Genomic DNA, 11,240 nt, shown 5'->3' with positions numbered 1-11,240 from the left:
CGCCGGCATGTAGCGAATCGATGGTCTCTTGCGAGATAAACTGGGATAGGTTGGAGGCATATAGGTGAGGCTTCGTAGGTATGTGGCCGGTTCGTGGTAGCTCGCGACGAAGGTGACGACGGCGACGAAGACGGCGGTGGTGGCGACGGTCGCGGCGGCGGTGGTGGCGAGGACGAGGACGATGACGGCGGGTCGCGGTGATGATGATGATGATGGTGGTGTTGGTGGTGGTGATGGTGGTCGCGATGATGGCGATGGTGGTGGTATACAGGTGCCGTACGGCATATCGGAATGCCAAATTGTTGCGCCACTGCCAACGTGGTTGGCCGAGTTCGGCGGCCGGCTAAAGCGAGGTCTAGCTCGACTCGAATTGCCCAACGCGCGTTGTACTTTTCACTTTCCCTCACCCCTACCTACGTGCGCATGGCGTGAAATTTTGCCTAGGTATAGAGACCAGGATTGACCGATCTAACGAACACCAATGGCCGATGGCCCAGAATCCGTGAGCGATCGCGAGTTCGTTCGCGCAATTCGCGTATCCGGGCCGACCGCCGCCGCGCCGCCGCCGCTGGTCCGCCGCGACCGCCGCGCCGGTTTTTCGAACGTGCCCTCTTTTCAGCGGCGGCGAAGTCGATTTTAGTCGGTAGTCGGTACCCCGATTAATATGATACTCCGCGTATTGCGCCGGTAACAAGAACGAGCTCCGCCACGATTTTTTTCGACGTTCTCGCAACGCGAGGATGGCTTGCGAAATATTTTCTACTGTTATCTGCAATGCCTAACTTTAGTTGATCTTTAATTCATTTATGTGCGTAAGGTAAATGTATATCAATGCAGGGACACTTAAGACCTATGTCTGGGCACCTTTATTATTTTAGTTTTTAAATAAATGTAACGCCAATTAAAATCGAAGATAAAATTATAATACAGAAAAAATATTTTTATCTTTGATTCTTTAATTTTAATTCGCATTATATATAACTTATTTAAGGACTAAAATGATAAAAATGCCCAGACATAGGTACGTGTCCAGGCATTGGTACGTTTACCGTGCTAGCCTTCGAGCTTACATTTTGCGAAATATTTCGTCCGATGATAAGTTCTATTAATTGGATAATATATGTTATATTTAATTAGAGAAAATAAGTTTTAGCTAGAAAATGTATATATATTATAATACGTAAACTTGAATTTTAAAAGAAATCTTCTAAACTTTAAATATCTATTTAAATAAATGCAGAGATTAAAAAAAATATTTTCTTAAACATTTTAAACGGCGTAATTGATACAGTAAAAAATTATTTATGTATTTTAATATAATGCGGAATAAAAAGAAATAATTTTGATAATCTTACTTCTTTTCCATGCACATCAGGATGTAATACTTTCTACTCAGGAGTAAACAACATTTAGAAGCTATAAATGTGAAACGTATTATCCTCGCGCAATTCGTTTCAAGCTCGTAATTAGTATTTCGTTACGAGTTTCGTGCATACTATTTTCATGGATTACGAAGGTTCGAGGCAGCAATCACTGCAGTGTTCCCTATTAATTTAAAGCGCGTGATTAATTTCGAGTCGTTATGGTCATCGCTGCGAGAAACCCGCAGCGAGATCCGTTTTGGATCTCAAACTGCTTTCAGCCTGTAAAGTGGCACGCAAGAAAAACCGGCAATAAAGTACGCTTTCCGTAGAAGTACACTTTCGTGCGACGAGCGAGGATCTATCTTTAATTATCGAAATTTTCCATCGCGCTTTTTTAATATCTATCTCGCTATCTTTAATAATACTGTTATATCTTGCTATCTTTAATAATACCGTTCCCGAAATACGGATATAAAGTCATTTGCGTCATCGTAATTAGTACTCGATTAGTACTTGATTCGCATCTGAAGAGCCTGTTGTTGGAACGAAGGCATACATTGCGTCGGAAAGTATAGATTTGTAGGAGGAGAGCAAACATCACTAACACGTCTCGACGGATAATTAGCATATATCACGTATTGCCGATGTGCACCCTTTAAATCTTTAAAGCTCACTCAGTGGGTCAGTAGTGTCTGTCTATCCATTCACTTTCAACGACGCGGGTTATTATCGGTCGCGGCGCGAAACCCGGCGCGTTGTGCAAGAAGAAGGTATCACGAATCGGTTTTGATCCGCGCGCGGAACAAAAAAAAAATCGCTCGCGCGCCACTATACCGCACGCCTGCTGCTGCGATTCGGCACATTGGGCCACGTGTTGCATTTTTCCGCTTCTATCCGCCCGGAGTTTTGTGTCCGGCATTATTGCGTACAACCGAAGTGTGTACGAGCCGGCAAACATCGGCTTAAATTATACGCTGCGTAACGAGGAAAGAATTCCTTTTCTAAAAGATAGTAATTTTTTCCAGATTTCTTCACGTCAAACGTATAATCCGTTTTAAATTGATCTATACAATTCGGAGCAGACTTTTATCTCATCAATAGTTTTTCGCGTTAAGGCCCGATTGTTCCAACCTGTTGGTAAACTAACTAATAGTTAAATCATATATCTGTCTTTGTTTATCCTTTACATTAGACAAAGATAGACATATGATTTAACTATTAGTTAGCTTACCAACAGGTTGGAACAACCGGCCCTAAATCGTATTTAAAACTGTATAAGTAATTACGTATATAAGAAAAGATTCCGGTACTTCTATAATATTATATTTTTCTAGATTTGATCTAAACGCATCTAAAAATTTCATGTATTGTTATTTGTTTATTGTTTATTTAAACTTTATATAATTCCTCTTATTTTTAATTCAAACTCTTGAAACGACGTATAAGAGATTCGTATTAGTCCAAAAAGAATACTTTTTTGGATTTTATTTAAACGTAACCGTTTAAAAATCGCGATTGTCGTTCGTTTAAACTCTGGTTCTTCTCAGTTCCTCTCTAATCAAGTCGTCTAATTCAAGTTCTTGAAATAATGTATGAATGAATCTTATTAGTTTAAAAAGAGATGCGACTCGATTGGCTACTCACCAGTTGTACAGTAGTCAGATGCTTCTTCCACCACAAATACTTCTGAAATTCTGGGCCCATGGCCGCTAACATGTAATACGCGTACATGACCACGTGCACCGCGTTGTTTATAAGATTGCCCAGGGTGCCATGGCCGCCCGCGATAAACTTCACGCAGATCCACGTCTCGAGGGGTGTTAGAGAATGGTGATATAAATGCAGGAATGTCACCTGACTGTCTTTCTTGCGCAACACGAAGAATACCTGAAATTTCGATGAGTAACGTTGTTACGAAATTTCACGAGCTCTCGTAATTTCCTGTCACTTAGCTTGGATTTAGGATTCATTGACTTATGGGTTTAGGGCCGCGTCCGCTTCACCTGTCGTGACCCACATTAAATAAATTGAAAATAAATTAATTTATAAAGGCATACACGTGCTCCGGAAAGCAGAAGCACTTTTTTTTTTATTAAGGAAGCGATCGAGACGCCAAGATTCCGAACTTTGTTATTTAAAATTTGTTATTTTTATTAGTGATAAATCGTATATAAATTTATTTAATCTAATTTAAATAAATAAATTAAAAATAACTTATCTTATTTCATAAGATTTCAAATAATTTATCTATTCGTTTCAATCTACTTATCCTTGAATTAAGCTTTAAAATAAAATAAAAAAATCATGGAGAATCTTATCGACTTAATTTAATATTCTCTCTTTAAATTGAAAAAGAGGAGCGAGCGATATTCCACTGTCGTGTTAATTGCCAGCAATGCGAGGCTCCCGAGCTGTATCTCCTGGAAAATATCTATGTTCATTAACGAAGCGCGATGATTTTCGTCATCCAGGCACGATAGAACGCGATAGCGGCAACATATACTGCTGTCAAAATTGAGCAATTGAATGATGAAAAAGTCCGTTTCGCGATGATTCCTACGTTCGGTTGAAATTTCGCACACGCGCTGTCGAAAGTGCTGCTTAAGCGCTTTCCCTCTCTGTCTCTCTACTCCTTCGCCTTGCTCGCCTAGCTTTAAACACCCGCTTTGCGGATTGTCGATTTATTCGGCCAGAATATCTAACAAACGAGTGGCGATCGATTAAATCTTATCTGCTCCTTTAATCCGCCGGTGCGATTGCGTGCACGATACGGCGATTCGGCGCCGTTCCTGCTCACTCGCGCTAATGGAAATGATTGCTTAAGGGTTATTGCGTCGTGAGAAGGGATATACGAGTGTTCCGTACATAATTATGCGATTCTCGCGGAATAGCTAGCGGGGAATAGTTTCCCACTTCCCACTTCCCCCCCCCCCCTCTCTCTCTCTCTACCTTTCGGTCTGTTTACTATGCGTATATACATTCATCGAAAATGCAGAGCATTCACCGGATCATAGTAATACGACAAACAAGAAATATGCGGTACGGTTTTTCTTGGTTGACTGCGCGCAATTTTCGAGAGAAAAATAACTTTGCGCGCCGAATTAAGAATCGAAAGCGCAAGCGGATAATAGAACATTTATCGCTCTTTTATTTTAATTAGATTTGGTCCAGATTTTTATATCTCGCGCGGCTGGAACTGGTTTCGGTTACTTTGCATAAAGATAAAATGGTGTATCGATGACATTCCGCTCCGTTTCCGAACCTCAGGTAGACATTTATAAGTAAATCTCGTTTTTACTTTGGAAAAAAGGTACCGGATAAAAAGTCTGAATATCATTATGCAGATGATTATTTGTTTTTGGTTCTTTTATGGAACTTGGGGGAAAGTTCCACGCGCCTCGATACTGGAAAAAATTTTTATTAATATGCGTTCTATAGAGATTCCACATCTCGATAGCATAATCTTATTTTATGCTTTGCTGTTCTGACAAAATTTCAGAAAGAATCGAAGGACGCTTTTATTCCGTCATTACTCCATTCATTCCATTCGTTTTCATCTACACGCGTGGATTTAATATGTAATTGTAATTTAATTTAATTTATGTCATGTATATGTTTCTCTTTGTGTGTTACTATTTTAAACTTAAAGAAATCTATTCTTGAAATTGATCGATTCGCATGCTTTGCATCCACGTGACTTATCGCCGGCTGGTATTACGTATGCGAATTTATGGAAGTTAATCGTACCGTGTCAGCGAATTCCGTAAATTTGCTGATGAAGTACCACCAGCAGAGGTTCGCCATCCTCAGAGCGGATGGATTGTGGGAGTAATCGACCGGTTGACATTTATAGCTGTAGTCCAATAGCCATCCGGACATTAAGTGCTGCAAAAGAATGGGAAACACCCGGTTAATTATATCAATTAGCTCCGACGGAGCAATTTAGTTTCTTGGGCGAACCTCGTTGAGAAAAATCGATTACCACAAATCGTTTATTTCGACATTGACAAGGAAGTTTATAAACTCTTTAAAGCCAGACGTAATGTAGGCTGACGTAATATAATAAATCAGTTTGAACAAATATTTATTTTATTTCGCCACGTCGTGAAAAATGGTAACTGTGTTTTCTCTGTCGGTGCGAAGGATGATGAAAGTAAAACATAAATTACAAAATTATAGCGGAAGAGGAATAGTACAATTTAGATAATCTTCATAGAGAGATGTACTTTATATATTTTATATATTTTTTTTTATTATATCCGATCGCTGTCTGTAATTATCATTGGCATCTCCGATACATTTTATATCATCCTTTCATTGTTTATGGGTATGTTTATGTCCTCGATTCGGTATAAGTCGATCGGAAAGTCCACCTTAAGAAGACTGTGTGTTACACATATTACCAATTTTCATACAGCAAGTGACAGCAAGTATAAATCTGTTTCAGGAGAAACTGTAGGTTTTGAGGCCACGTTCCATTTAACACAATCCAATCTTAATAAAAAAAACACGTTAAGATACTCATCTCAATGTTGGCTCTTTTCCACGATGATGATTAATTCTTTCGTTGTACGCTGTGCATACGTCGAACCGTAAGCAGCTGTCGTGATGGAAATCATTAGTTCTAACAATGCTACAGTTTGATAATAATATAAATTATTTCATTCACTTCCTTCTGCGCAAACGGAAATCGCGGTTGTATTTTTATCTCCTGTCGATAGCCGCAAGTATAATTAGATTACAAAGTCTCAAAATATTTATGTAAACAATATGTAAATAATAATCATGGTTGCGTGAAATTTATATTTCGACTTCAACTTATAATTACCGATTAATTTATGAAGTCTATGTGATATATAAATAAGGTGAGAAAACGGGGTTAAGATTGAGTGACAAAGTCAATGTCAATTGAGCTGTGAAAATTAATAGAGTGAATGCATACACACGTATGCATATAATTATGCGATCTTAATCGTGAGCGCCACCCGATACTAATGTTTATCTTTTAATCATTCACGCGAACATCTTGATTTTCTTTCTTTTGCGTTCGGATTTCCGAAATAGATTTCGAATTAACTTCCACGCAATTGGAAGCAAACATAGTTAAATAATTTTATTTAATATCGAAAAAATTGACAAAAAAAAAGAATGGTTTTAAAGATATTCTCATATTTCTAGAATAAATTTTCATTTTTCTAAATAGAATTTGATTAAATGGATTTTTAAGATAGATTTCCATTATCTTAGTGGTCGCATTTTGACAATGATAATTTATATGGCATTTTGTGTGCTTCGATATGAAGCGAAGGGCTATCGATTTTATGTTTCAAAGCGAATCGAAACTATCGGATAACGAGCAGAACACTATCTTGGAAAAGCTGTGCCATTTTGCGTACATAAAAAGCTCTCCTGACCGACTCTCTAATAGAAGCGGCAGTTATTGCGGTTAGTCACTTCTGCAAAGTGTACTTTCGCGCGGATGCAATCGTTCATTATCCATTCCATGGTGCATGAAAATTCGTTTCTTGTTTGACCTTCCGCACAGAATTTTACGTTGTCTTTTCGATCGTGCACCGTGGGAGTGGTGCAAACGAGACTGAATGCTTTATGGAAAGTCGAAAACAGGATGTCTCGCTAATAATAACGAAACGAGTGCACAGATCGATTGTTAAGTAACGATTGAGTGATCGGCCACTGGGAAATGCTGCAATCATTGTACATATTTTTCCTTCCTCTCGTTTGAGATTATTACGTTCAAGAAGTGATGCTAAATAATATCTTGATGTATTTAATATAAATGTCCGAATCTTTTTTAGAATATACATATATTATTGTACTAATTAAGTTAATATTGCAATAATAAATATGTAAAAATATAAATATGCACAGAGTATGCATAGAGAGAAAAAATGTTATATCGATGAAGTTCGTGGAGACATTAATAAAGATTGTAGTAGAATAAATAGAAATAATGGAATGCAAGAATCTGTTGTAAATAGTTCATTGGCTAAGAATTCGATAATGAGGTGGAACTGTGTCAGACTTAAAAGACTCAAAAACAATTGAACACATTAGCAATTGAAAAATAAAGGTCGCTTCTCACTATTGGCCAAGTCACGGTCCGGTCACGATTCAGTTGCTTTTTCGAGTTTGCGTTGAATTTAATGGCAACGATTTTTGATCGTGACCGGACCGTGACTTGACCGATAGTGAGAATCGGCCTTATATAATTCGCTGCGACTTTAATATTCTAATTAGCCATTAATATTCGGAGCAGATGTTACATTTTGGCAACCTTATTTAGAATAAAGCTGTTACGTATAGCTACTAAATTTGGGTATGCTTGGTATTCAGTAGGTCAAGGCTATCGATAAAAAAGTGGAGATTCTATCTTTAAAATTATGTCGTAAGTCCTTTGTTGAAAAGTTAATCAATAAAATCAAAACTATATGATTAATCCCGACGAGTGACATTTAATCTCGTACCATTATTTTAAATAGGACTTACGGCACAGTAAAAATTTACAATTGAAAAGAAAAGAAGAAACGTTTACGAAATGGAGTTAAAAGAATATTTAGTGCTAAAAATACTATAACAGACATTACAATTTTATGATTTTATAATTTCTAAATAGTTAATTGAATATTTTGGAATTATATCAATGTTTTGTTGTTGTTTACATCTAAATTAATTATATCTTTTGAAGAATGATTTAGTGTGTCAAAGCAAAAGTAATAACTGTAATAAGTCTAGTCTAATCTTCAATTCTTAAGTCTTTGTTTATAATAATTTCTATATTTTTTGTAAAATTGTAGAAATAATCTGAATATAGAGTTGATTCTTATATAATAATCGCATTTTTTTATAGAGACATTGGCATTCTGTCGATGAATAAATATGTGCATAATTAAATTTCACCGCCTATCATCCATTACATATTAATTTAGAATCTATGATTCACGATAAGTCTGAATTATTAATTAATTATAATAGACAATTAAAGGATGAATCTAACCGGTTATTATTAAGACACAAATTAATTAAATTTAATATAAAGTGATTGAAAATAATTAAACAAAATATGAATCTCCACGCAATTGATTCCACACAAATGCATATTAAAATATGAAAGTTGATAGTCGAGGCAGCGAATTTTAAACCGTTCCATCTTATTTCTTGCAATTCAGTTGCGTAGGAATTAGTTGAAAACGAGTGCAAAATTTAGTATTCCATTTATATTTATTTTTTAATCTATTTATTAAGTTATGATTATGAATTTCCCTATAATTATAGATCGATGTGTTTGTTATTTTTTGCACAAGTGTTGGAATAAGATACAAGATAATGAGATAAGAAATATTTAATTTGCTTAATTACCCATGTAGAAGTAATACTCCGGTGAAGCTTATAATTAAGACATGTAGGTATGGGAATTTATATCGCCTATTTGATATCAGCTTGATAACTAAACGCGTTGATCTCGCGTGATATAATCGGCGAAGTTCTAGGTCGAAATCTCTTCCTCGATCTTTGTCAACGATTACACGATTCATCATATCTCCTTTCACCGTCACACTTTGTTAGCCGTATCGATCTCGCGAACGAGTACCATTCGTGGTTGTTCGCTTTGATCGTTCGTAAGTCCTCCCCCCGATTAGCTATCCGATCATTTTCGATCTCGATTTATGTTCCATACCGGCGGCATACTTACATCATGACCTATATAACGAGCCGGGTAAGTTGTCTGACCGGCTTCCAAGCGCTAGTCGCGAGTCCTTAGATCCCGGCGGATCGTCGGCTCGTTCGTGAACTTTGCACGTCATGTATACGCTATAACGAGAACCTAATGATGGCTATAAGGAAACGCGAAAGTCAAGGGTGACACAGAAGGTCGTATCGAGACTCTCTCTTTCTCTCTTCTTCTCTTTCATATATACAAGCTCTCATTCTCTTCCTCTCTCTCTCTCTCTCTCCTTATTCCTTATCCATTGCTCTTGCATTCTCTTGTGAGCACACGTTTCCCTGCCCAAGGATTGCATGATTCCGTAAATTATAGGATTTCTAGCTCGTGCGCTTCTTCATCGGGGCAACCACTTTTCTGATTCTCCCAATTATCATTCCGTATTACTTATTTATCTAACGGTTATATCTCCTCCTCGTCTACGATACTTTTGCTTCACGATATGTAACGATTTCGGACAAGATTCCTTATCGAATACATTACGTCGGTATTAGTAAAATATTTTGGAAGAGCATTTTATTTTTCCAGAAAATAAACGAAACTATAATCGACAATAAATCGAAAGTTCATCTTGTTTTCTCAAAATTTTTATCGAAAATGTTTACCTCATATAGCATCCCTAGCGAGAAGACGACTTGAAACGCGTTGTATGTCACCAAGACTCCTCTGAGTTTATACGGCTTTCTGTTGACCATCATACGCGGGCCGAATATGACGACGCCGTACAGATAAAGAAGTACGATAAGGATTGTTGGTATAGGCGAGTCCATTAGCGGCCAGTCGCTGACACGTGGATCGGAAACTGTCGTGAGGATTTCCGTGTACTGATCCAGGGCCATCCTGACTAGACCCTGGGCACCTACGAAGGTCCTATTCGAGTCTGTCATCTCGAGCCTCAGCTCCGGCTCTCGCTCCGCTACTAATTCCGCTGCCGCCGACGCCATCTTTAAAAATGTAAACCAATATTATTAAAAATATAATTATAACGTGTTACATATATAATAACCGTCACACTTTGTTAGCCGTAAACCAGACGTTTCTAAAAAAAAGCAAGAAACCTTATAGATACCGATCGATGCGTTAAATTTAGAATATTTTTATTAATTTTTAGAATACCTTTGAATATATATGTATATATAATATGCAAAGTGGGTAATGTATACAATATTTATTTACTAAATTGATAAAGAAATTGATAAAGAAAAAAATTCTTTGTAGCGATGCAGGGAAATGCCTACATATTTTTTATATGTAATGATATTCTGAATATCATTAACATAGATTATGAAAATCCGTCTCCGAGAGGTTTCTTTATATCTTTTTGAAGCCTGTTAACGTGCCATTAAAATCACGTAAACGAGAATTGCGATCATTTTTTATAACTTGAAGAAGGATTAACGCGTTCAGCAAGCCACTTCTCACTTAGTAGTGAAAGAGTTAATGCCCTGGTAAAGCCTCATGGAATTTCTAGAGCCTTGCATATCAAGGCAAATTACCCGGCCCAATCCGGTTTATTGTCAGATACAGCCTGGCCCTGGCGACCTATATTCACACAGGTTTTTTTCGTTGGGCTCGGATTAATTTCTTGCTCGGATAAGGTCCCTTGATGTTTGGTATTTTCCGAACGTTTTACAGTTATCTCTATACTCGAGGAAAACAGTTGTGCGCATGAGTGTATAATCATTCTTAATATAATAAAATAAATTTATTTTATAAATGGAAATTCCTGTAACCCTATAGGGGATCAATACGATTATCTCATAAAATAAAAAAAAAAATGTATATGTGTTATTAGAAAGATTTACGAAAATTTTGTTGATTTTTCAAGCCTGTCGCGCTATAGCAAAATTATTTGGAAAATTAATATTTAATTAATAAAAAAGTTTCTTTTCAGAAATTTATCTTCTTCTGTCTTCTTCTTCTTCTTCTTCTTTCTTTATATCTATATATACTATCAGATATTTGTATGTCCAGGCGAGGATTACAGCAATTCTGTAATCGGACGAGATTCCCGGATAACTCTTTCCGTTCACGTTTACAGACGCTATTACATGTACGTGTCATCCTAATCGTCGATCAAAAGACTTCGACGAACGCAATGGGTCAGGAAGCTCGTCGGCGAACGTCATTTAAGT

General features: G+C 37.1%; 1 protein-coding gene across 1 annotated transcript in view; it reads right to left on the bottom strand.

Moving 5' to 3' along the window:
• The window catches only part of LOC112465458 (elongation of very long chain fatty acids protein AAEL008004-like), a 27,590-nt gene extending 17,541 nt beyond the window's left edge, over positions 1 to 10,049 (bottom strand). Inside the window, exons 1-3 of the mRNA XM_025033011.1 lie at positions 9,711 to 10,049; positions 5,112 to 5,249; positions 3,009 to 3,251 (exon numbers count right to left, since the gene is read on the bottom strand). Coding sequence (XP_024888779.1) covers positions 3,009 to 3,251; positions 5,112 to 5,249; positions 9,711 to 10,049 — 720 coding nt within the window. The remainder of the gene's footprint in view (positions 1 to 3,008; positions 3,252 to 5,111; positions 5,250 to 9,710) is intronic.
• Positions 10,050 to 11,240: the final 1,191 nt, after the last annotated feature.

This window comes from Temnothorax curvispinosus, unplaced genomic scaffold, assembly GCF_003070985.1.
Source record: "Temnothorax curvispinosus isolate PA1 unplaced genomic scaffold, ASM307098v1 QBEX01015206.1, whole genome shotgun sequence".
Classification (NCBI taxonomy): Eukaryota; Metazoa; Arthropoda; class Insecta; order Hymenoptera; family Formicidae; genus Temnothorax; species Temnothorax curvispinosus.
The sequence above is the reverse complement of the archived record's forward strand: the minus strand, read 5'-3'. Positions and strand labels throughout refer to the sequence as shown.